General features: G+C 38.7%; 1 protein-coding gene across 2 annotated transcripts in view; it reads right to left on the bottom strand.

The window, feature by feature from the left end:
- P3H2 (prolyl 3-hydroxylase 2) overlaps positions 1-26,888 on the bottom strand; it is a 151,394-nt gene that overhangs the window by 12,668 nt on the left and 111,838 nt on the right. For both annotated transcript variants that reach the window (XM_043594591.1, XM_043594592.1), the window contains exons 2-11: positions 22,200-22,352; positions 21,079-21,268; positions 14,874-15,005; positions 12,662-12,804; positions 12,236-12,325; positions 9,940-9,980; positions 8,602-8,696; positions 2,054-2,181; positions 1,394-1,489; positions 777-927 (exon numbers count right to left, since the gene is read on the bottom strand). In XM_043594591.1, the coding sequence (XP_043450526.1) occupies positions 777-927; positions 1,394-1,489; positions 2,054-2,181; positions 8,602-8,696; positions 9,940-9,980; positions 12,236-12,325; positions 12,662-12,804; positions 14,874-15,005; positions 21,079-21,268; positions 22,200-22,352 (1,219 nt within the window). The remainder of the gene's footprint in view (positions 1-776; positions 928-1,393; positions 1,490-2,053; positions 2,182-8,601; positions 8,697-9,939; positions 9,981-12,235; positions 12,326-12,661; positions 12,805-14,873; positions 15,006-21,078; positions 21,269-22,199; positions 22,353-26,888) is intronic.

The raw sequence follows: 26,888 nt of genomic DNA, 5'->3' as shown, positions 1-26,888 counted from the left end.
GAAATTTTTGGAGACATAAGTAGACCCAGATAGATTTAAGAACCAGATAGGCAGTCAAGAGACTGGTCTTGGTTTGGTGCAAACTTGATGTAAAACCTTGGGCAAGTCGCATCTGCCTGTTCTGCTATAAAAGTTTCCTGACATAAACATACATAATTGAATTGCCCTGCATTCCATGGGTTGTACTTCATGTAGGGCAGAAAAAGGGGAGGGGTGAAATGAAAATGTAAAAAAAAAAAAAAAAAAGATCCAGCTGAAAGTTCATATGTTAAAGTCTTAAAGTCTTCTCCCATGACACTGTCCCTTCCCTCCTACTCAGGAGGGTGTGGAAGAGAAGATCTAGGGACGAAATAATGACAGCAGGGAGTGAGGCAGTCTCTGCCTTTTTAAGAACATATCTTTCAACAATCCCTTCATCTTCCATGCTTCTACTTAATGCTTTTGGATGCAAAGGGGGACCGTGATTTCCAGGTTCCTGATTCCCTGGAAGGTAAAGCCTAAAGCAGAAAAGTATTTCTCTGGGTGACTTTAAGCTACTTGCTTAAATGGACTTGAAAGGAAAGATAGGCAGAGCAATGGTCGTTTGGAACTTTAGGTGACCAAAAAGGAGTAAAAGAAGGAAGGGAAAAATAAGGATTAGCAAGCTTCTTCTGTTTTAGGAATTTGGAACTTTGCTAAACCATTAGTCTAAACTGTAATAGAGCTTTGTGTTACATTGTTTTCTTTCTCATGTCACTGTGGGTGGAAGAGAACAAGTTCACACTCTGGAATCTTACCAGACAGGGCTGTTCGGCAGACCATGTGTGTATAGGAAAAATACAGGGTTGAGTTCAGCATGAAATAGGATTCTACAATCTTTCGAGCCTTCTCGCTGATGTCATAAAACAGACGGGCACTCTTCAGTGGGACTCGGCCTTCATAACCAAACTGAAGAAAAATAAGAACACTAAATAGCACTGGGTTGATTGGAAGACTTGAGAAAAACAGACACCAGGTTTCAGTAAGGCAACAGAGGGATGGCATGTCTGCGTTGACTAGTGGGAATATGATTACATGCTTGTGGATTTGGGTTAGTAAAATGAGCCATTGAAAGTCACCCTTCCTAATCACAGAGGGAACACTGAAAGCTAATCTCTTCATCCTCTCTCCTTTAGAGAACTTTCCTCTTTCTCCCCAATGATGCCTATTGAGGTACAGGATAATCACGTGGTTCAGTATGATTTCACCATTGGACCAGGAGCTCCCTGAAGACAGGGGTGTTGTATATTATCTGTCAGTTGCAAGTTGATGAGATATAAAGTTTGATAAATTGGTGACTACATGAAGGGATCTAAAACAGAAGGCCCTGGGTTGACACTTAGGAACCCAAGCCCAAAAGAAGCTATGACTGTACCTTGAGTGCTTTCAGGACAGTGGCACCTTCAAACTTTTCATTGGGCGTATGGGGTGAAGTTTTCCCTCTGTATCCATCACCAACGAGCATGATTCCCTGGAAGCAATACACAAGAAGATGCTTTATTAATAACAACTATGAATTAATCAGGTCTCCATTTTTTTCCTTGACTGCCAGGAAGCTAAGGACCAAAGTCAATACTCAGAACCATCCCTATTTTGTACCACGATGCTGGTATCATTAATTCTTCCAATCAAAAGAGATATCTTTATTTAAACTTAACTCTACATTTGCCTTACAAAATATCACTTTTTGTAGAAATGGGTAGAATATAAATGATTAATATATTTGTTTATTATCGATTAAAATAAAGAGATTCTCCCAGTGACTTTATATGGTAGCCAGGGCATGTGCTGAATGGGTCTTGTTCTAGGTATGAAGCCACTAACTACCCCAGATCCATTCTGTGTCCAGATCTAGACAAAAGTAAGATAATTCCAAACAAGGCTATGAAAATGCTCCCACAGTCAATGTCCCTGTCCTAAAGAAAGTGGTATTTCAGATCTGGTTCCTGACTCCAAGTGAGCCCAGGACCAGACAACTCCAGGGCTCATGCCAGGCCAGCCCAATATCAGGCTCCCCTCCCTCTCTGGTCCTCACACTGGCCACGCTGTGGAGCTCCCGGCACTGTTCTTCCGACAGGACGTTATCCAGGAGAACCCGCTGGGTCCCGTTCAGCTGCTCTGAGTTATAGACAAACGTGATGTTCTCGTAGAGCAGAGGACCACCTGAAGGGACAGAACACATTGTCTTCTCTGTTACCTCTGTTCCCAAGGGGGTGAGCACACAGCATCCAACAGTTTTCAATGTGAAATTCATGAGACTCCATTTGCCCATGAATGCTTAAGAAGGCAAAGACAAATTGGAAGCCTGATAAATTCAATATGGATTCAGGAAAAAAGACAGATGTCCGACTGTTAGGCTTCTCCATGGCATCACAATAATATTAACACATTTGTTAGTATTTGGGGTTTGAGAAACCATCTTTTCACCTGATTCCAGTGATGAGCCTGTAAAGTAGACTCTGAATCTCACAGGATTCTCTGTGATGACTCTGAGAAGACCTTCCAGAATTCTCTGGGCAACAGCACCCACCCTTCTCCACAACCCTTGGTCCATAATTCTGTTACACCACATGCAATTACTTGATTACATGTTTGTGCACCCACACATGAGATACACACCTCAGTCTCACTTGTTTGTAGAGAAATGTCTTCACTCCACAACTCAGCTGGTAAATCCATCACCAGAACAGTCACACCCAAGCCAGCCAACTCCTTCCCCGTCTTCTTCCACCACTTAACTGACTCTAGATGGTCTTATTTTTGGAATATTTGCCTTTCTCTGTTCTCTGGGAAAATCTTTATATCATTTTCTTTGCACAGGAAGGTTTCCTATAGCCACCTGCTCTCTCCATGAATAGAGCCCACATCTTTATGAAATTAGTCCATATAGGCTTTTCAGAAGGTGATGCTCTGGGGTCATGTTTTAGGTGGTAACTTACAAAATCTAGACCTGACAAAGCCCTTTCCTCACAGACATTACGACTGAAGGACAAAGCCTCTGCTGGTGAGGAAATCTTCAGATGTAACAGAGTACAGCCCTCTTGACCAGAAAACCGAACAGAAAAGAAAAACAGGTTTTTGCTCTTTATAGTACTCCAAAGGGACCTGATGCAGGTGCTGTCAGTAACAACAGTTTGGCCTGGATGGAGGTACTGGGGGGTGGGGGAGCGGGGGCATGGCTTCTCCCTTCTTCCCCCAGTCAAGCAATGGTCACCAACACACTAAAACACATCAGTTAAAGAAGGAAGAAACCAGTCGAAGTTTCTGTCTATTCTATTTCTTGAAAACAAAACCAGTCAAAGTTGGGAAAACAACAAATTCATTAGTCTAGTTAGGATGAAAGAGTCCCCACAGCCCACAATTAGTGAAGAGACAGTGTTTCTCAATCTTCAGTAATACACAGTTATCTGTTAAGGAAACGTCCCCTAAGGAGGTGCAGGGCTGACACATTAGTTTGCCACAATTTTGCTTCCGTGCTTACAATATGATAGAACTATGAATGGTATATTTATCCTCAGAGTTTCCAATAACTATAATTCCAAAACTGATTCACAACATTAAATAAAAGCAAGACCATAAAACCAACTATATTCAAGTTAATGATCTTAATGAAACGGTTAATGTTATTTTGCAGAAACAAGAAAGCTACCTTCCATGTGAATATTCTACTAACTGATCTGGCCCAGGTTCTTTTCAGCCAGCATTCTTCATAGTATTTTTGGTGTGTAATGACTCATTCCACTGCAACTTTTCTCTGTTGAAATTACTATGAAATTGTAGTGTTCCGTGATGAATTTGGGCCTTTATCTGGTCCTAATACATTACTTACCAGTTTGTTCTACTACATTTCTCGTCAGCCTTCAACCACTGAAGTATTACGAACTGGTGTTGATGTAACAGTAACTGCCCCAAATGCGGTATGAAATCTCACGGTAGTACTTGGTTATAAGGTCATTATTTACATGACCCACTAGGGGCCACATCAAAACTTATAAATACAGAATTTCTTGGATTCCAGGAATATAACCACAAGTTATAATTTCAATACCAATCTTTTGGATGAGTTAAAAAATATGCATACATACACAATTCAGTGCCTTTGTTTTGCAGAAAGTTTTTGATGAAAAAAGAGTTTCTTGATCAAATGTGTTTGGGAGCACTAGGTTACATAAGATTTAAGAGAAGTTCTTAGAACTTTTAGTATCTACACAGGCATTATGAATATCCTGAGTATCAAAACAATATGAAGCAGTTCTCACCATTAATCTTACCCTGCCTTCCTTCCCTCCCTCCCTCCCTCCCTCCCTCCCTCCCTCCTTTTCTTTCTCCCTTCCTCCCTCCCTCCTTTTCTTCCTTCCTTCCTTCCTTCCTTCCTTCCTTCCTTCCTTCCATCCTTCCTTCCTTTCTTCCTTTGTTCCTTCCTTCCTTCAGGCAGAAAGACTCTAAGATGGCCCCCTAATGATGACTGCCTCCCGGAATTCATGGGTTTGCATAATTTGCTTTCCTCAAGTGTGGGTGGGGCCTTGAACTTGCCTCTAAGCAACAGAATATAGAAAAAGTGATGGGATGTCACTTCTGTGATTGCATTGCATGAGAATGCAACTTCTATCCTGCTAGCAGACTCAGTTTATTGCCTTCTCCACTTGCAGTTTGATGAGGCATGTGGCTGCATTAGACAGACTCACGTGGCAAGGAATGAGGCAACCCCCAGTCAACAATCAACTAGGAACTGCACACCTCCATCCACTAAGACTTTCAGAACCAAATTCTATCATCTGAGCTTGGAAGATCATTCCCTAGTCAAGCCTTAAAGAGACCCCAGCCCTGATCAACTACTTGACAGACCCTATGACAGACCCTGAAGCAAGGGACCCAACTAGGCTATCCCCATATTCCTGACCTCAGAAACTGTGGGAACTATGGCATAGTTAATGCATGTTATTGTAAGCTGCTACATTTGTGTTATTTTTTTGTAGCAATAAAAAAACAGTAGACCCCCCACACTCCCCGGCAGAACCTCTTAACATAAAACACAGGTTGTTTGAGAAAGGCTGCTCCAATCTCTACAGCTAACATTTGTTGCCAAATTGAGGCAGTTTCTCAAATATCTGGGAAAGTAAATTGGATATTCCACTCCCATTTAGAAATTTAAAAGAGGGGCGCCTGGGTGGCTCAGTCGGTTAAGCGTCCGACTTCAGCTCAGGTCACAATCTTGTGGTCCGTGAGTTCAAGCCCCGCGTCGGGCTCTGGGCTGATGGCTCAGAGCCTGGAGCCTGTTTCCGATTCTGTGTCTCCCTCTCTCTCTGCCCCTCCCCCGTTCATGCTCTGTCTCTCTCTGTCTCAAAAATAAATAAATGTTAAAAAAAATTTTTTTTAATTAAAAAAAAAGAAATTTAAGAGATGTTCTGTCAACAAGCAAGACAATATACTTGTAGGTTTGCTGAAAAGCATTTTCTGATATAAAACCCAAATAAAAATGGATGACTGAATAAGGGTTTAGTGAGCTCAGTTGCTTTGTACTTTGTCCTATTTTTTTTTCTTTTTCTATGCTGAGAGTGTATTACTTTAAATATAATTACCTTATTTTCAAATATGGCTTTAACAGTTACTAAAACTAAAACGTTTAGAAAAATGTCCACCATTATCAAGTGCTCTATAAGTATTTGGTATTATTATGTTGATTATTATAGTATTATCATCAAATATGCCTGGTATATTGTGTTATGTTTTGACTGAGGCATCTTAATAAGCATAAAAGAGTATATTTTAAAAAGTGCTCCTGGGATATCGACAATTCCCCCAGTCATGCCACGTGGAACACACAAAAATCAGGTGAAGAGACAAAATGCAGCATGGAGTCTTAACTCCCTACACACCAATAGGTTCAGGCAGAATCTGTTCTAGATACCTGCTTTTCATGTAGTTAATAGAATCGCCACTAAGCAGAGAGTTTTATACAGAGCTTTCCTACACATGCGTGTAACAGAAAAACAACCAACTACCCAACTATTAACCAAGAGGGAAAAAAATAGGCAAAACAAACCCTGCTATCCAAAAATGCACATCTAGCAGCCTACAAACGACTAGTAGCACACCAGACAGAGGAAAACATTGAAATAAAAATAAAAATGTGGTCCAATAAGTTGTGGTTCCTGGGGTCTGATTTGATGGCTTCAGCCAACTCTTAACCACAGCTCAAGGAGATTTAGTTAAACAACTTAATTCTTCTCTCATTCATAAAGTATGTGCCTGGCTCTGACTCTCCGGTTGCAATAAAGAGGGATCGTCTAGGAAAATATTCCTTTGCGCTCACTGCCTGTGGCTCACATGGCAGGAAGAAGCATTTGACCGTAAATATTACAACATCATACAAGTCGCAACAGGGATGTGCTGAGTAACAAGCCCTTATATGAGCATAGCCCTTTACGGTTTACAAAAGACTTTTCACACTGGTCTTCTGCAAAAAGTTGCAAGGCTTCTTTCACAGCCAAGGGTCATACAGCCCAGAGACACCAAGTCTTTAGTCATCCATCACAGCACAGCACATCAGACTAGTTGATCCTGGAAAGTGGGACTCCTGATTCCAAGTTCAGTGTTATTTCTATTATACTGACTGGGATTATTATGGAGCAAGACCTTTGGAGACTGGTATTGAAAGGAGAATGGGTAAGTGACAGATGGTTTTAGTGAGAGGAGAGGCACGTTCCATGGAGTGGTGTCACTCTGGGATGTCGTCCTGGGTCACTCCTGCAGTGCTTAAGAGCCATCCAGTTGGAATACTACTAAAAACTGTTAGGTAACCAGAGTAGATGACGAGGGCTTTGTGGACGATGAGAAAAGCTGAAACGTATTCTACACGGTGAAGCATGCATCCTTTCTCGCCTCCCTGACATCTTTCAGCCAGACTAAGATATGTAAGTGCTTTCTGGTTGGGAACTTTGCCTCGCCTCTGTCTACCACTACCACTGATTTAGAAACTATTTAGATCTCCAGTGATTACACAGAAGGCTTTCCAGTGGTTTCCCAGAGAACATCATAAGAAGCGGTAGCCCATTCAACTAAGCAAATTCTAGAGAAAGGACAGAATTTGGTAGCCCAGCCAATCACGGTCTCTCTCCATCCTTTACAGTCTCCCACTCTACTCTTTATACCAGCCTTCCTAGTCAGGTTCTGGACATCAGAGTCCCTGGTAGCCAGAAAAAAATGCTTTGAAGTTTGGCAACTATCCTGGAGGCTCCCAAACATCCACAGCAAAGTGCTGGCTTATTGGCATGTACTTCCTGGGTGATTTCTCAGCTTAAAAAGCAATGTGAACTCTGGCTGACCATGAAATTCTCTGGCATTTGTAAAACAGCTCGGGCTTTGTGGCTGCAAACTGAGGTCCAGGTCAGATTAGATGAGCATATTATCCTGTTTACTGCCTCAAACTGACTTGGAAGCTAAGGAAGGAAAGGGCTGGGAAATGTGAGAGCTAGAGAGAGCCAGAAATTTTCAAATCAGCTAGAGGAATGTGCTGACATACTCTCTGGTTGGGGAAAGGAGAACTGTACTTCTCAATGCAGGTTTTTGAAGCCTTCTTATCGTGCACGTATTTAATCAATAAAGGATACACTTTGGATATCTAGACACTTCTATGTTCCATCTCCAGGTAAGGAAGGGAAAATGGGCTTTGGATTCAAATGCCTGGGTTCAAATGCCTCCTCAACCTGTTAAGAGCTGTTGAGACACCAGGCGAGTCACTGTATCTCTGTGAGCCTCAAGGCTCTGTGAGCCTTTTCTTGCCTGTGAAGTGAGGACACTTGTCTCACATGAGATGCTTTCAGTATTCAAACAAACGGTGGGTAAATTTGCTTGAAAAATTCTAAAATAGATAGCTATCATAATAATTGTTAAGGGTCACAACTGAGTACCATCACTGGGACCAATAACTTATTATTATAACAGTGTTTAGCTCCATTTATAAACTACTTTTGACAACACTCTATATATGTTTGCACTAATTTTGAACTGATATAAATAGGCATATGATGTTCTGCTCTATCTCTGTGCCTTTGTTCCACTTGTTTTCTCCAGCTGAACGGCCCCCTCCACACCTCTGTCAATTCACTAGAATCTACTTATCACTCAGAGCCCTGCTCAAGCATATGTGCCTCAGGCATCTTAGGTTAACTCTTGTATATCCATATGACCTGCCTCTTCAAGTTCCCCTGATGCAGTCTATTCTGCACTATCTAGCACTCACTCCCTGCACAACAGCAGGAAGCCCTGGGAACAGTCCAAGCCTCAGGTACTTAACCGAGGGTCCCAATGATCATTCAATCCCTGCCCAGCTCACAGGATTCCTGCGGGAAACAGATGAGGGAGTGACCTTGGAAGCACTTATATTGAAAACCAAAGGCAATGATACGCAAATCTGAGACAGTCTTGTTTTTAAGGCTTGCTTTCAGAATTTTATAAATGTCCTAGCTTAGTCCTAACTCGTTACTTTCCGGAAAAAGTGGGCTCTTCCTTAATTTTAGTAAGAACTAGCCAAGTCTCATCTCCTTTCCCTCCTGCTGTAAGTAAAAGTGCACAGATACTTACCCTCTCTTAAGTCTCGATCTATCTTGGGTGATGATTTTTTCCCCATTGACAATCCATGAACTTCTGCCCCCTCCACGTTCACTCCTGAAGGGACCCTGCCGTTAAAAACAGTTGGAATTGAATTTCTCACTGCATAAAGATGCTCAAAGACAAAAGCCACCTTACTCAGGTAGTCTGTGACTCCATATTGTGTATTTTTGTTTTGCACAAGTCCACCTGTTTTTCAGGATCAAATTAACTGCCACTGCCTCCATGAAGACCTCTATTTCCTCAAAGACTGTGCTCTATTTCACTTCTCTAAATCTCCTTAGCACCTTTTTTTTTTTACAGTTAATTGTATCCATAACTTTAGCCCCTTGGGATTAGACATTAAGTCTCAACAGAGAGAAAAGAATTATCGTGTGAATCTTTGTAATGTTCAGAGTGTTTTATTTTTGTCTGGAGCAGAGTGCATCACTGAACAATGACTGAATAGAAATAAACCGAGACCTAGTGTAGTGATTCTCGACTATTCCAAGAAAGAAGACACAAGTTTTAAACTTGGCAAACATCCAGATCATAGCAATGATGTCCTTTCAATATCCATGGATTGAATAAACCCAAATACGCAGGTGCACTCTTAGGTATCTTCTGATAATTTAGGCCACCCAGAGGTTGAGGCCTTGAAGCCTAGTGAAAGACCACAGAATTTTGAATAGGAAGATCTCAATCTGCCAGCCCCTTGCAGTGACACTCTGAGAGAGTCCTTTGCCTTGTCAGAACCTCAGTTTCTGAATTTGGAAATGAATAGGATAGACCATGTCATCTCAAACACGTAACTCCAACGTTCTAGGATTCCTTGAACTGTTCATAACATATACATTGACTTTTCACTTCTATCATTTAGAAAAACGAGGTCCCTTCACTTCTGGTAAGATTAGCTCCACCTAATATTTTAGCTTGCAGTGAAAGTCTTTGAGCTTCTTGCTTTCAAATGCAGTAAGACAATTCAGCATTAACAAGAAAAAAATTAAGCTCAATTCTGTTAATAAATCACAAGTAGCATCCAATTTTCTCTGATTTAGAATCACAGAATATTTCGCCTTCAGGAATGACCTGCTCCAACCCCTTAAACTGGAGGAAAAACACAAGACTGGGAAGGAAGATAAATCACTCAAGGTCACACAGAAGTACAGGAAGAGCTGGGACCAGAAGGCTGAGGAACTAATTCCCAGTGTGGAATCTTTTAATTATGTATTTTTGCCTATTCCATAGAGACAAGTTCCTTATACTGAGTATGAATCTAAGTGTTTCTCCTCATCAAAAATAAACAGATTGTGTTCTGAATGAAGAACTCACCGATTCTCATCCTGTCGTCCTCCATATCGGATCCAATAATTCTGTTTTAAGTTAAAAACAAAGAAACAAACATAAAAACCACTTCAGTAGCTTTATCACTAAAACATAACTCACAAAAATAAAATATACACTTAAAACACTCAAAAGACCTAAATCATTGGGAAACTTGCACATTGTATAAAGATCCAGTAAATAACTTAAACAGATTAATAATAAAAAAAAAACAGCTAAAGTTGATGCTATTTTGGCAAAGACAATATGCTGCACAAATGGATTTTTCAAAGTAGCATGGAATTAGCCTAAGTATTTATATTTTTTGTCCAAGAAATTATTTGGAATTTGGTGTCAGGAAGACAATTACATGATCATTTAGTCCAACTCCCTTATGTTTTTTGAACAAAACAAACACACAAAAATGTACAGCTTGATTAATCATCTGTGTAGGATCATAAAGTGACTTTTTCTGAAGTCTCTTGGGAGAATGAAATTTTAAGAAAATAGTAAGTAGGGCTGGTTATAAGCATGTTAAAAATGTTTATTAGAGGGGTGCCTGAGTGGCTCAGTCGGTTAAGTGCTGGGCTCTTGAAGTCGGCTCAGGTCATGATCTCATGGCTCCTGAGATCAAGTCCCATGTCGGGCTCTGCACTGACAGCGTGCAGAACCTGCTTGAGATTGTCTCTTCCTCTCTCTCCCTCTCGCTCTGCCCTTCTCCGACTTGTTCTTACTCTCTTACTCTCTCAAAATAAGAAAAATGTTTATTATATACCTTAAATTATCCTAATTTTTTTAATGTGCCAGTAAAAAATGACATAACAAAGACAGAAATGAAAAAAATATGTTACAAATAGGATATATTACTAATAGTGCTTTAAAAATTTTTTTAATGTTTATTTATTTTTGAGACAATGCAAGAGACAGAGTGTGAGTGGGGGAGGGGCAGACAGAGGGGCACACAGAATCTGAAGTGGGCTCCAGGCTCTGATCTGTCAGCACAGAGCCCATAATAGTGCTTTTTATAAACATATGATAATGTACATTATATAAAGAACTTATACGTAGTTAACCAACAGGTAAGCAAATAAAAAACAGGTATGCCCAGATAATTCAAATCAGAGGAAAAGTAATTAATAATAATATGTGAAAAATTTATTTTTGCCGCTCATCAAAGGAATACATGTTAAAACAACAATGATATACCATTTTGTACCTAAGAAATATGAATGATTTAAAAATGTTATTTCCCATTGCTGAGATGTTTGTAGTAAACTAGTACTTAAAAAAAAAATTGAGAGAGATAGAACACAAGAGGGAGAGAGAGGCAGAGGGAGAGAAAGAGAGAGAATGAGGAAGAGAGAGAGAAAGAGAGACAGGGAGAATCTTAAGCAGGCTACATGTTAAGTGTGGAGCCCAACAAGGGGATTGATCCCACAACCCTGGGATCATGACCTGAGCCAAAATCAAGAGTCGATGCTCAACTGACTGAGCCACCTACGCACCACAGTAAACTGGTACTTTTATGAATTGCTAGGACCAATGAAGGTATGAGAAAACTCTCTTAGAAAAGCAATTTCAACAACTTTAAAACTTCTCATATCCTTTGATGGCAGAATAATCCCACTCCTGGGAATTTATTCATAGTTCAATACAGAGAAAAATGCTTCCTGCGTTAAATATGGTAGGAAAAAAGTCAGAAACAAAACAAACGCTCAGTCTCAAGAAAATCGTCATTCATTGCATGTCAATTCCACATATGCAGCTAAAAATGATTTAAAAAGGTATAAACATGTAGAAATTGCTTATGAAACCTTAAATATAAATCAGAACGAGATCTCTCTGTACCACAGTGCCGGTTCTGCAAAAAGCGTGTCTTCACATGCAGAATGACCGGAAGCGAACACGGACAAGTGGAGGAAAGTCAGCACAATGAATAGTACAATGGAGATCGATTTTGTTCTTCAGCAGGGATTGAAGTCTTTTAATGGTTAAAATGTATAAGAGAAATACAAAATGTTGCATCCAGAGTTCAATAAATAAAACCATCAGGTACAAAACACTTCTCCCCAGAAAAGTTTGCTTTTGACTTTGAGTCTCAGTGCTACGGAGATCTATTAAAGTCTTTTAACATTTAGCATACACATTGAATAAACATCCCCCCCCCCCAACTCCCTGGGTTTTGTTAATGTAAGGCAAGAGATTAGAATTTTCAGTAATTGAAGCTGGGAAATAAAATCATAAATAAGAAGTCCATCAAATAGTTCTCTAAAGAAAACATTTTCTTTTTCCTCTTTGCTCTTACTGGCTCTGTGTATGAAAATCCCAGACCCTCTGCAGCTGATTTTATTAGTTCCGATTCCAGTTTATGACGCTTCACGAACATTGCCAAATCCTAGAGGGAAAAAAAAATGAAAGAAAAGTTTATATTTAAATAACAGTTAAGAAATATGATAAATGTTCAAGTGGAAATATTTTTCATTAGACAGTGACATATGAGCTAAAAAAATATGCACAGCTACAAAAAAAAAGTCTCCATCTCAACAGATTTTCACAAGCTATCACATATGAGAAAAATATGCTCCTGGCATTAATAAGCAAAGTACAAAAGAACTGGATTCTACAACACTTACTGAATTGCTAGATAGCTTTAAGAGCGGTGCTACATTTTTACCAGTTCTGCCCAGTGCCTCTCACAGAATGCAGTTTCCTCTCAGGACATTGGTCTCACCTCTCTGGCCTCAATGGATGCTGGGTCACTGCTGTCATCTAGCAGGCTCTCATAGTAATCCACATTGTCTAATACATCCTCATCATCCGGATGGAGGAGAAGATAAGCTTTAGCACACTCCAAGGCTTTCACATATTCGCCAACTGAAACGCCAGAGAGCTGCAGCATTAGAGTTAGCCTACGTCCATCTAGAGGATTTTTAAGAAATCTAGAAACTGTTAGAGGTCAGCATTCAACATGAATAAGAGGGAAGACAAGGTAACGCTGGAGAGCACACACAAAAATAGTCACCAATTAAAACAGATTCTCAAATACAGACAACAAACTGATGGTTGTCAGAGGGGAGGTGAGGAGGGGGATGGGAGGAACAAATAAAGAGGATTAAAAGGTACAAACTTCCAGGTATACGATAAATAAATCACAGACTTGAAACGTACAGCACAGCAAATACAGTCAATAAGATTGTAATAATGTTGTTTGGTGACAGATGGTGACTACACTTATCATGATGAGCCCTGAGTAATGCACAGAATCGTTGTATGCCTGAAACTAATGTAACACCATATGTTAATTATATTTCAAAAAAAAATAGTCACAGACAAAAGGAAAGACATGATTTCAGGTGTTTAAAAGGTACTATCTTTGGTCTGCTTTGGTGCTAGATGTTTTGCATCAATTATTAAAAGTTTCCACCTGAAGATGTTTGCTACAACTTATATCATTTAATAGAGATAAACAGAGCAGAATTTTTGGGAGTTAATTCTGTGTTTGTACTGAGTTTGACAACATGATATCTAAAACCAATTTCAGCAACCACAAGTCTATTGATTGGTTTTAAACATAAGGAAAGATGCTCAGTCTCTCTTTCTCAATTAGATACATAGAAATTAAAACTAATTTGAGATAAAAAAAAATTTCACCTAATGGATTGGTGAAATATCTAAAATTTCCCCAGTATATTCTATTGATGGGCAATGAAAAATGTACTCCATATGGAAGAAAATGTGGCAACATCTATCAAAATTTTAAATGAATAAACCATTCAACACAGCAATTATACTGCTAGAAATTTGTCCTATATATATATTTATGTGTGAATGTGAAATAACTTACATAAAATGTTATTCATTTGATCCTTGATTGAAATAGAAAGCTGTAACAAACAACACAATGCCCGTGAATAAGGAGACACATAAAATAAATTATAGGACAATGATATGCTGCTATAAAGAAAAATGAGTGAGGAAGATCTCCATGTACTGACACAATTAGGTCAAACCATATAATATTGCCAAAATTTGACCATTTTTGACTTAAGCAAATGGCAATTTCATAGGCCCAACTTACTAAAAAGCTCTAAAATCTGGTGTGTATATATATATATGTGTGTGTGTATATATATATATATATATATTTTTTTTTAATTTTATGTTTAAATAATCTCTACAGCCAATGTAGAGGGCTCAGACCTACAACCCCAAGATCAAGAGTCACATGTTCCACTGACTGAGCCGGCCAGACACCACCAATATATATTATTCAGTGAAGAAAACATCGTAAATAACAGTATAAATAATGTGCTACCTTCTATGTATAAGAGGGGGAAATAAGTTGGTGTGTGTGTGTGTGTGTGTGTGTGTGTATTTCAAAGAGATAAATCAGAAACTGGGTCGTAGGGCATGAAATTGGGTTGCAGGAAAAAGGAAGAGAAGGAGGCTTTTATGATATTTAGTCTTTGGACCGATGAATATATGACTTTTTTTAAGTTTATTTATTTATTTTGAGAGAAGTGCAAGTGGGGGAGGGTCAGAGAGAATCCCGAGCAGGCTCCACACAGTCAGAGCAGGGCCCAATGCAGGGCCTGATTTCAAGAACTGTGAGATCATGACTTGCGAGGAAATCAAGAGTTGGACGCTTAACTGACTGAGCCACCCAGGCGCTCCAATAAATTAAAATTAAGTAGAAAAATTCAATTTAAAAATCATGTAAAGTGTCAGCCTAGTATAACTTGCAGGGCATTATCACAGCATTTGCCCACTTGTGGTTTCACCTGCTCTCATTGGCCTGAGCTGCAGTGATGTGAGTTGAGAGCAAAAACATATTAATCCCCACTGCCTCAATGGTAAACTGAGAAATACAGAAGAAAATGCAATGTTTGTAATGATGAGCAACACCCCTCCCTCAAAGGTCTTCAGGATAGTCCATGCTTTACCTCGATAGTAGGCAAACTGTAGGTAGTCATAATGCAGGGGAAGAAAGTTCTCAATTGGTGAGAGGCGGCCAGGGCGGGTGGCAAGCTCCCTGACGCATTCGTGCTGACAAACCAGCACCTGCATATAGTGATCTGGAAGACAAGAGAAAGAGGTGGGTCCCTCCTGTCTGCCAGAGTGTCCAGACTTCAAGGTCAGAGCCACAGTTAATAATAGGGCATTCCTCACCTCACCACACTGCTAGAGTGACCTCATTATTATCTTCATTTTATGAGCAGAAATCGTTTTCACCAAGGAAGTAAGTGACTTGCCAAGGCCTCCTGATCAGTGATCACTAAAGTAACTAATAGTAGATTCCAAATCTTCTTGACCCTGATCTTTTCTCTGTACTGCACTCTCCCCTTCCGTGTATCTTTTTTCTACATCTCCTGAGAGTGACACAGGCCATCTCACCCCACCCATGCCCTGCTGCTGACGTATCTTTCCTGTTTAATAACTCTGAGGCCTCTCTTTGGATACTGGGTGGCCTGAAGTGTTCTGGGTGGAGATCGGATGTTCAGATCCTGGTCACTCTAAGGAACAGTTGAGAGGAAGTAATTGCCACACAGTTTGTGTACAGAAGAGAAGCAAAGATGCTTTTTCTCCTTAACATTTCCAAGAACTTTTCCTAAAGGGGAAATAGAATATATATATATATATATATATATATATATATATATATATATAATTTACATCTATTAGTCAGGAACCTATTCCACTCACTTACAAAAGGCTCTATCACTTGAACATTGGAAATTCTAATACTATAGGGACTGGTAAAATAAGATAAGGAGGAAAACTAAAGAATTTGGATACACACTCTGACTCTTTGTTCCCCTTTATTTGCTCCCATCCTTCTCACTTACAAATAGGATTCTCCAGTGTAGAGGTTGTCACACTCCCTCTAGCTCTGGGCTCTATCTCATCCAAGCATGAGCTGAGGAAACACAAGTGGCTAATGTCCCAGAGAAGCAAACATTTCCTACATTTTGCCCCAATTATTTTTGCAATGAAGATGGAGACAATCTTTTCCAGATAGAAGAGAGTTTATTCATGCTTGTGCAGAGCAGATTCTCATGAGAATGACGATAAAACCTTCTGACATTATGACTTTATATTTTATTACCACAAATATCTCCTTTCAAAAAGGTTCTCTGTTGGGTGGAGTTTGGCTTGTATCTTGATGACTTGAAGAGGGACCTCAGAACACAACAAAAAGGGTGTTTTCTGGTCTGTAGGAAAATGCACCAGTTTTTGCACAGTCTGGCTAACTCAACCCAACGTGGCACAGCAAACAGAATCCCTACAGCCCACTGGTTCTTAACTACAGTTGGAGGCTGGGAGGGAAAGAATGAGTTCTATTTGTTTAGCATCTTATAAATAAATAGCTATATAAAAATCCAATAAATAGTTGTTTTATTTCTTAGGAAAACAACAAAAAACCTTCAACTGTTTTGTTCTTAGTTACTTGGCCATTGGCATGTCTCTTACCTTTTAATACCCACTCCTCCTAATTCCAAATGACAAGCAAAAGGGAGAGGTGGAAAACACACCCAACAAGAACTCCAAATCTGAATGGAGGTATTTTTCAATGTAAGATATAAATAGCAACAAAATGAGAGTGATGCAAGGATATTCTTTCGAGTTTCAACAAGCACAGTCATAAACAACTGCATTGAGAAGCCATTTGTATTTTTCTCCAATTTTTAAAGTTCTTCTAACTCTAAAAATTCAAATATTCTGACTTCCTAAATACATTCTGTATGTTAAAAGCCAGTTTCAGTCTTAATTTAGAACAGTTTTGAAGCAGACAAGAATTTACATACAGCTATGCTGTATTTTATTAGTTGTATTTCTTTTCTCCTTTTTATATCACATGTTATTATACAATTATTATGTTTTAATAAGTTTGAGACCTAAGTCACTTGTGTGGGAATACTTTTTAAAATTTCCTTCTCATAATAAATTGGATATGCATCGAATTTCCTAAAAGACTTACCATATTTCTGTAATATACAATATTTGATTGAGTTTTAGGAACCATGCCTTTTTAAATCAGTTGTCTTTACTGGAAGTGGGGGTAATGTTGGTGATAGGTGTAGTAAGCATTAAGAGCCTACATTAGGAGATCTCTATTTTTTTCCAGCAACCAACATTTTATGATGACCTTGAGCAAATCATTAAATGTTTTTCTGTAAGTATCAGTTAGTTAATTTTCCTAAATCAGATGCAGGACATTTGTGAGACCTCTTCAGTAGCTATTAATGGAGGCAGGTGTAGAGGAGATTGTGGGGGTGGAGACAGGATACATATCCTCCTTACACTACTATAATAAACTATAATAAAGGAAAAGGATTTCCAACAATTGAAATGTGAAACACATATAAAACTGACATTCAAATGAACAGTGCTCCTAGGTGTTGTATGGAAACCAATTTGTCAATAAATTTCATAAAAAAAAAAAAAAAAGAAAGCAAGGAAATGCTGAGGGCAGGAGATTGAAGGATATGAGTGAACCTAGAGGCAAAGGAAGGTCAGCTTCAGGGGCTAAGAAGAGATGGGAGGGCTCTGCCATCAGATGTTAGCTCAGTCTCTACCTTTGTCTCTGAGACAAAACAGGCCAATTCCTCTAAAGCCACAAACTACCAAAACTCAACCCATACCAAATAACATTAAGTCAAGTAGCTCTAAAACTATTTATAAAATTTGAATTTATAGTTTAGAAACCTATCAAAAAAAATCTCCAGCATTCAGATGGTTTCACTGGAGAATTCTAGAAAACATATAAAGAACACCAAATCTGCACAATGTCTTCCAGAATATAGAGGGAATGCTTCCTGATTCACTTTATGAATGTAACATCAAAACCAGACAAAGACAGTAGCAAGCAAGCAAGCGAGAGAGAGTAAACAAACTATAGACCAGTATCAAAAATATAGATACAAAAACCCTTAACAAAATGTTAGGAAATAGAATTTGGCAGTATATAAAAAGAATTATACACCATGACCAAGAGGGATTTATTCTAGGATGAGAGCCTGGTTCAATATTTGAAAACAATCACTGCAGTCCCCCATATTGACAGGTAGTGTTGGTGGCATCCAGGGGACTCCACTAAGCAGTGCCTAGGATGTAGGTGGGGCCTAGCAATTTTGGGGAAGTGAAAAAATTAGTCTGTATGTACATGGCTTGTGTTCAAACAAAATAAAGTGCTACACTCCACATGCATAGGTGACTCCCAGGTTTCACACCTAATGCTTGTCTCTCTGAGACCTGGGGCCACTGGAAGCACAGGGACAAACAGGAGAAAGGTTGGCTTGAGGCCCCAGGTGCTAAATGGGACAGTCCAATGGCCCCAAGAGGAGACTGATTCCAAGAGTAGAGTCCAGGAGTGAAGAAGAGGAAGAGAACTTGGAAAAAGTTGGCAACTGAAATATAAGAAAGCCCATTCTGGAATTTTTGCTTAGGAACTCTGTGTTTAAGCTTTGAACTGCATCCTTATAACTGAAATTTGAACTTGAAAACATTGGCCTGACACCATGCATAACATACCAAAGGTAGAATCAAGTCTGATAACTAATAAAGTTCATCTCCATATGAAAAAAAAACAAAAAACAAAAACAAAAACAAAACAAAACAAAAAAAAAACCAAATGAACAGTGCTCACAAAAATGTAGGCAGATGACTCTGCCAGAGGCCTAGCAAAACAAAACCTTTGGGGAAAAAAATCCTTAATAATTCAGATATTTTTGCTGATTTTAGGTGAATTGAGTTGGGTTTTGAGTAACTGATAATGAGGCAAAGAGTTCATCCAACAAATTGATTTCCAGTGTACTTCTTTTTTTCTTTCACTTTTTTTAATGTTTACTTATTTTTGAGAGAGAGAGAGAGAGAGAGACAGAGAGCGCACAAGTGTGGAGGGCAGAGAGAGAGGGAGACACAGAATCTGAAGCAGACTCCAGGGTCTGGGCTGTCAGCACAGAGCTAGATACAGGGCTTGAACTCAGGAATCAGGAGATCACAACCTGAGCTGAAGTCAGACGCTTAACCAACTGAGCCACCCAGGCACCCCGATTTTCAGTCTACTTCTTAATCTGTATTTTAAAAGATGTTTCCTAAATGTCCCTCTCAAAGACCTTAACAATTTATGACCTACATGTTCAAAACATAGAGTATGAATAACCCTTTTAATCTGCACTGTGAAGATGGAAATGTCATTTCCTTCTTTTCTCCCTCCCTTCCTTTTTCCCTCCCTTCCTTCCTTCCTTCCTTCCTTCCTTCCTTCCTTCCTTCTTTCCTTCCCTCCTTCCCCACTTTTTCCCTTCCACTCATTGGTTTAAAAATATTTACTAAGCACCTACTATCTGCCAGTCAGTATACTTAGGTGCTGAGGACCAAGCAATTAACAATACAGAACATTAGGCAAGTAATAGAGGAAAACAACAAGTTTCAAAGTCTGTGAGTGAAAATGAACCTAGGAGTGGATCAAAGACAGAAAAAGAGAAAGGATGAAAATATACACAAGTGCACAACAATAAGGATGAATGTCCTTATTAAAGGTTTCGGATTTTATTTCAAGTACAATGGGAGTCTTTGGCAGGGGGGTTCTGTGAACATACTTTCATTTTTTAAGAAGACTGTTCCGTCTGCCTACTTTTATATATTTATGACTTGGAACACAATATGCACTCAACAGATATTTGTTAAACACTTATTATTGAATAAGTTATCCTTTGCCCATTTTTCAATTATGTAGACCTAAAACATATGAGTTCTAGAGTAAGATAAGCCTAGGTTTGATTCCCAACTTCACCTTTTTTTGTTGTTAACATTTATTTATTTATTTTGAGAGAGAGAGAGAAAGGGAGAGAGAGAGAGCATGCACAAGCAAGGGAGAGGCAGAGAGAGAGAGAGAGAGAGAGAGAGAGAGAGAGAGAATCCCAAGCAGGCTCCATATTGTCAGTGCAGAGCCTGACTTGGGGCTTGATCCCATGAACCATGAGATCATGACCTGAGCAGAAATCAAGGTCAGATGCTTAACCCGCTGAACCACCCGCTGAACTCAGCCACCCCAGATTTCTAGCTTCACCATAATCACATTGCTATGAGGTATAAATTCCTCAGACACCTACAAGAAGTTGTTTAGAGGATTAAAAGATATATAAATATGTAAAATGCTTTCTATATTGTAACTGCTATATAAATGTTGCTTATTATTATGACTGTCAAAAAATCAGAAATAAATTACCATTACTACTAATAATTTACAGGTTCTACTCAAATATTATGAATATTAACTATTTGCCTCTAAATATTTTGCAACTTTTTCCCCTTGTCATTTGTAATTCAGCTTAATTTATTGTATCTCTTGTATTATAAATCTTATGTAAAGTCTGTCTTTTCATATTTCTTGTCTTTTGTCATGCTGAGAAGTGGTTTTCTTCTCCTTCCATTATAAAAATATTCTTCTGCATTTTGTTCAAATAGCTTTATTTTCATACTTACATTAACATAAATAGAATTTATTTTTGTGTTTTTGCATATGCTTCCCATCATAAATGGTTAACTAGCCAATCTCCCCAATTATAATTCATATTACCTATTTTAAAAGCCACTTGGTAATATATTAAATTTTCATATATAATGAAATGCTCTTTTAATTAATTGAAGAAAACTACACAAAAGTATTCACTAATACACTGTTTACAATAATGAAAGCCTTCAACGTCCTTAATATTCATCAGTAAATGAACCAGTCAATTATGCTTTCCACATATATTGGAACATTAAACAACCATTAAATACAACAAGGTAGATCTACATGTACTTACATGAGAAGAAGTCCACCTACATTGTTAAGCATAAAATAAAACAAAAAAAAAACACAAATATGCTGAAAATCAGTACCCATAGTATTGTCTTATTTTTATAAAAAATGAACTAATAATTATCGATAAATACATAAACATTTACATATGCATCTGAAAAAGTTTGGGACCATAGTCAACAACATTTAAACTAGGTAGATTTATTTATTGGAGATAAGATGGGCTAAATATATCTTCCATTTTTTGCAACATATACTTCTTGTATTATTAGAATAGTTTACAGATTGCATGTAGTATTTCCTATAATCAGGAAATAAATAAAGGGAAAAGTAAGCTTTACCTGCAATGGCTTCATAGAGGCCAGCTTTGTACCCTAAGTACTCATACTCTTCGAATCTCTGAGGCCCCTCACACAGGGCTCTGCACTCCGTATCTTCACTGAAATATTCTCTTAAAGCTTGTTCAAAGTACTTGATAGCTAGCTCAAAGTCATCAGCCTCATAATGTTTAACTCCTGCACTGTAACTCTCCTGCAAAGAAGCAGAACAATATTGGGGTGCTTGAATAGCAGGATTTAGACAGATTCAGGATCATTTGGGCAGAGGGCACTACGCTCTTGTGCTGTGGAAGAATAATGAAGGGTTGTACTGGAAGACAAAAGGTAACTTTCATGGCTTCAAGTAATTGTAAATGAGATGGGAGTTACCAGCAAGCTGAATGCCGTGGCACCAGTCAATTTCATATTCTTCCTGAGCACGTGCAAGACAATAGTTTCTAACCCCATCTGCATGTAGCTATGGCCATGCACCAAAGGCCAGGGAGATTGATGTGGGTGGCTGTGACGCATCCACTTTCCAGGGCTGGACAAATTTAATAATAATAATAATGATGATGGTGATGGTGATGATAATAGGCTTCTGAAAATCTTCTCTTACCCTATTCTTCAATTATCTTGGAGGTCACATGTTGAGAATGGTGACATCTCCAGTTGAAAAAAAAAAAGCCTTCAACTTACTGTGATTTTAAGTAAGCTTTCATTTAAATGAATAATTACATAGCCTTAAAATAATCAGAATTTTAAAAGTATAGGTATGATGGAAAAGCACCTGGACTGGGAGCTGGGAAACCACAGTATGACCTGAACAATTCACACTGGCTTCAACTCCCATATGTAAAATCAAAGGGTGGTGGGGGCACTGACATTCAGAGATGGTGACAGATGTTTATATCACATTCTACTTTTCATCATATCTTACTTATTTTCTAAAGGTATTTTCATTTTCTCTCAATTTTTTCAGCCCTGATAATGACAATATTTCATCTGAGAACTCTGAAAGTATAAAACTATCACTGTATTGGAAACCGAGACTCAACCTGAAACCCCCATGCACAGGAATCTGCTTTGAGTCAAATGAAACTTAGGAGCACCTTCTGATTAGGGCAATGGTCCCCAGCGCTCACCAGATGTGGTTTGGCTTCTCGGTCTACCAACTGGAGTACTTCAACACCGGCCATTGTTCTATAATTCTCGATGTTCTGCTGCATTTCCATGTGCTCAGGGTTGGCCATAAAAAACGTGTGGGCTGCTTCCACTGCCTTTTCCAGCTGGTTAAGCTACAGAGGGAAAAAAAAAAAAAAGAACCAAATGAAGACAAACATTTCTAACCCAGCTCGGTACTAGCCCAAGGACTAACAGCTAAAGTGGCAGGGCCAGGTTCTAGTTCATATTCACTATACACAACCCCCATACTGACAAGTGAGAGGGTAATAAACAGGGCTCCTAAAATGATATGTGGCAATCTGGGCTTTGGTGAAAATTGATACACATGCTCTATTCTAAGTTCATTCTTTTTCTGCTCTTTGCTGAGCCATCTGCATTTTCAGGGAAATTGAATCTTTATGCTTCTGTTTGTTTCATGATTGATCAAAACAGAAAGCTGCCAGGGCACCTGGATGGCTCAGTCAGTTGAACATCTGACTTCAGCTCAGGTCATGATCTCACGGTTTTTGAGTTCGAGCCCCACGTAGGGCTCTGTGGTGACAGCTCAGAGCCTAGAATCTGCCTTGATTCTGTGTCTCCGTCTCCCTCTCCCCCTCCCCCATTCATACTCTGTCTCTCTCTGTTTCAAAAATAAATAAAAACATTAAAAAAAAACACGCAGAAAGCTGCCAGTGTGGTGCCACCTCTAATTCATATTTTTGACATTTTTATCTTGTATTTTTCTCTTCTTTTCTTTTTGTTCCTTTTGCCTTTCAAACTGACAATGGGAGTATAAACAAACCTATGACTTTCCAGAGGATGGGAATGCATATACCTCTCACTCCATCAAATTTGTTATCCTGCTCTAGAATGTGAAGAATACAAAACTAAGAGTAGTAGAAACCAATGCATAAGAAATGTTGAATACAGCAAATAAAACTTTCTACCACACTCCTTTTTGATTGAAATATTTCATTCCAGACATATAACTTTGATTCTCATTAATATAAAAGAAGAATTTTTAATAACCACTCCATAGACACCACAAAATCCTCTCCTAAACCACACAATACATTGCTCTCCATGAAACGCAATGATGCATTTTTTTCCAAGAAAATAGGATTAAATTTACTCAACCTGAGACATTTTGCCCTATGCTCTAGACACAGAGAATGTCTAGAGACAGATCTGTTTGTTCCATAACAGAAAAGTGAATATTCACATTAGCAGTCTTTTTCATGGCAAAATTCAAATTATGTTTGATCTGTTTTGGAGTATGGTGACATGAAAATGCATTGTTATTAAAAAGTACACAAAAAAATCACAGAACAACATATAAGATTCAGTTGAGTCTGCTTTTGACAGTCTTGCTACACAGATATTACTAAAAAAGAAGTACTGAGTTCCCAAGTCCCTAGCTACTGCCGTTCCGTGACAGATAATCTTAGTCCTAACCACAGAAAACATAAACTGCCTTATTTTAAGACCTAAGATCCTTAATTTTGTCTAATAATAGTAAAATCTCTTTTCCTCTTGAAAGTGCCTACTCTTAGCTATTGGCCTTCCTTCCAACAAATCTTGTCTTGTCTGCTTTCCCTGTCCCCTTTACCTTTGTCCACAATTCTGTACTCACAGAATGATTTCGCTTGTCACTAATTTAGGATGTGGTTTCTTTCTTAATTTACATTTTCTCAACTTCTCACATACCAACACAGATAAATATGAATTGTATGGACATCTACACAGTGATGAGGATATAGATATAGAGGAAAAACAGTAGGTTCTAAATTGGGTGTGGCTACACTTATTGGTCAAGTAAACCTGGAAAAAGTCATTTTAAATATTTGTGCCTTAGTTTTCCTTTAAGACAAACAAAGTTCTCCTGTAAGACAAAAACCCCATACCACCATCTACTGCATAGGATTTTGGGAGGATTTAATTGTGTAATGTATATAAATGTGCTTAATAAATCACAAAAATCCTTAAAAAAAAAAAAAACAGGGGCGCCTGGGTGGCTCAGTCAGTTAAGCATCCGACTTCGGCTCAGGTCATGATCTCACGGTCTGTGAGTTCAAGCCCTGCGTCGGGCTCTGTGCTGACAGATCAGAGCCTGGAGCCTGTTTCAGATTCTGTGTCTCCCTCTCTCTCTTCCCCTCCCCCACTCACGCTCTGTCTCCCTCTGTTTCAAAAATAAATAAACGTTTAAAAAAAAGAAAAAAAAAGAAAAAGAAACCAACAACAGAGAGGGAGGCAAACCATAACAGACTCTTAAATACAGAGAACAAACTGAGAGTTAATGGAGGGGAGGCGAGTGGCAGGATGGGCTAGATGGGTGATGTGATTAAGGAGGGCACCGGTTGGAATGAGCACTGGGTGTTATATATAAGTGATGAATCCCTGGGTTCGACTCCTGAAACCAATGCAACACTGTATGTTAAGTAACTTGAATTTGAATAAATAAATTTAAAACAAAAATACATATTTTAAAACAAAAATTAAAAAATAAATAAACAAAAATACAATTTATAGATGATCTGTTTCAAAGATATAAATATGTATTCAATAATGATGGTATAATCTATAGCTCCCACGGACACATAATTTACGAGAATATAGTAAGGTCTTTGTGGTTCGTGGAAACTGTCTTTAGTCAAGAGTCAAACTATAAATTATGAACAAAACAGATTAGCACTGACACACTCTGATTCTATATAGCACAAGCCATTAAAGTTGACAGAACATAAATAAATATTTATGATTTTTACTTTCCTACCTTCATCTTCGGCTCAGGCTATTCCACTGACTTACAGAGTCTTCGTCCTTGGTCTTTTCTTACTGAAATCTAGCAAATCCCATAAGGCCAAGCCTAAAACCTGTCTTCTCTAAGAGATCCTTTCTCAACATTCCAGCAACAGGCAAGTACAACAATATCATCTTATCCCTATTCCTCTACAAGCACTTATCAGACTCTTCTGTGCTTTGCGCCTGAGTATATTCGTTTTTTTCTGGTAGAGCTCTTTGAGAATAGGGGTCATATGACTTCTTTTTGTTTGTTTGTTTTCCACCTACTTTACATATAGAGGATGTCTATGATATGTCTAAAAAAAAAAAAGGAAAAAAAGAACTTCTAATAAGTCAATCTTTTACACACACATCAAAGAGTGTATTACATGTCAGTGTGCTTCCTAAGCTCTACTGTATTAAAAGGATGTCAGTTTAATAACATTTCTGAAGTCATCATTCACACTGAGAGCTTCAATACTGATTAACAACACTGAATATGATTCAGTAGCTCTGAAAAACTGATGTTGACAAATTGGTTCTTTTTCTTAAATTTTGCCACATTGTTGTTGTTGTTTTTTCCTGTTTGATGATTTCCCCATTTATAAGCCAGTATTGAGCATAATACCATCTTCACCAATATAAATATTAAGAAGATCTGGGATGCCTGGGTGGCTCAGTCGGTTGAGCACCCGACTTCAGCTCAGGTCATGATCTTGTGGTCCGTGAGTTCGAGCCCCTCATCGGGCTCTGTGCTGACAGCTCAGAGCCTGGAGCCTGCTTCAGATTCTGTGTCTCACTCTCTCTGCCCCTCCCCTGCTCACGCTCTGTCTGTCTCTCTCTGTCTCAAAAATAAGTAAAACATTAAAAAAATTTATTTTTGAGACAGAGCATGAATGGGGATGGGGCAGAGAGAGAGGGAGACACAGAATCTGAAGCAGGCTCCAGGCTCTGAGCTGTCAGCACAGAGCCCGACGCAGGGCTTGAACTCACGAACTCACGAACTGTGAGATCATGACCTGGGCCAAAGTCGGACGCTCAACTGACTGAGCCACCTGGGCGCCCCTAAAAGAAAACTTTTAAAAAGACTTGATAACTTAAGGTTTAACCATAAAACTTATTCATGAACTGGCCATGACTTTTAAATCATTGTGAACCAGTTCAGGAAACTGGAACTGGCTTCCAAAGTCTATAAAACAAGTCATTATTTTAACTGGAAGCTTGATATCTTTGTACTCAATTTTAGAAATTAGATATACACATCTGAAATGGTAGGAAAAGTCCAAGTGAATATGTGTGTGCTGCATATAATGCTGTATTTTGGGATGGAGATTATTATAAGGCCTTGTAAGTACTAGGTTTCAACTAAGGCATGATCGTCAAAACAAAGAAAAAGCAAACTGCCCTTAAAGGCTCCACATTGGACCTCCTTTAAGACCAAAATAAAATAAGCCACAGGAGAGGGTAACTCTATACATTAGGAAGAAAAAAAAAACCTGCAGAATAAAGAGCAACTGAGGAAAGGGGAATGATCTGACAACAAGATGGTACTTTTCAGGGAGCCGACCGCCCCACTACGATATGAGAAATTCTGGCCAGAAATGCGTTCAGGACACACTGGGTCATTTCAACTCAGGCTGTGAAGTGAACATTTTCTCCTGCCAGCCCAGAAGCATGACTGTACGTGGCAGTCATTCTGTATGGAAAAAGAAATGAATGCTGATTAAATCAATGCCCTGCTGACATTCAGAAGTTACTCTGTCCACTGGTGAGTGAATGAAACTCTTTTGACTCACTAATGGTTTTCCATAGCTAGTAATAAAGAAGCATTTCAAAAGTATGCATTGACTATTTAGAAACCTTCAGTAGCTATCCATTGACCACAAAAG

Source organism: Prionailurus bengalensis, chromosome C2 (genome assembly GCF_016509475.1).
Source record: "Prionailurus bengalensis isolate Pbe53 chromosome C2, Fcat_Pben_1.1_paternal_pri, whole genome shotgun sequence".
Classification (NCBI taxonomy): domain Eukaryota; kingdom Metazoa; phylum Chordata; class Mammalia; order Carnivora; family Felidae; genus Prionailurus; species Prionailurus bengalensis.
Note: the sequence above shows the minus strand (reverse complement) of the source record. Positions and strands in the feature narration are given on the sequence as shown.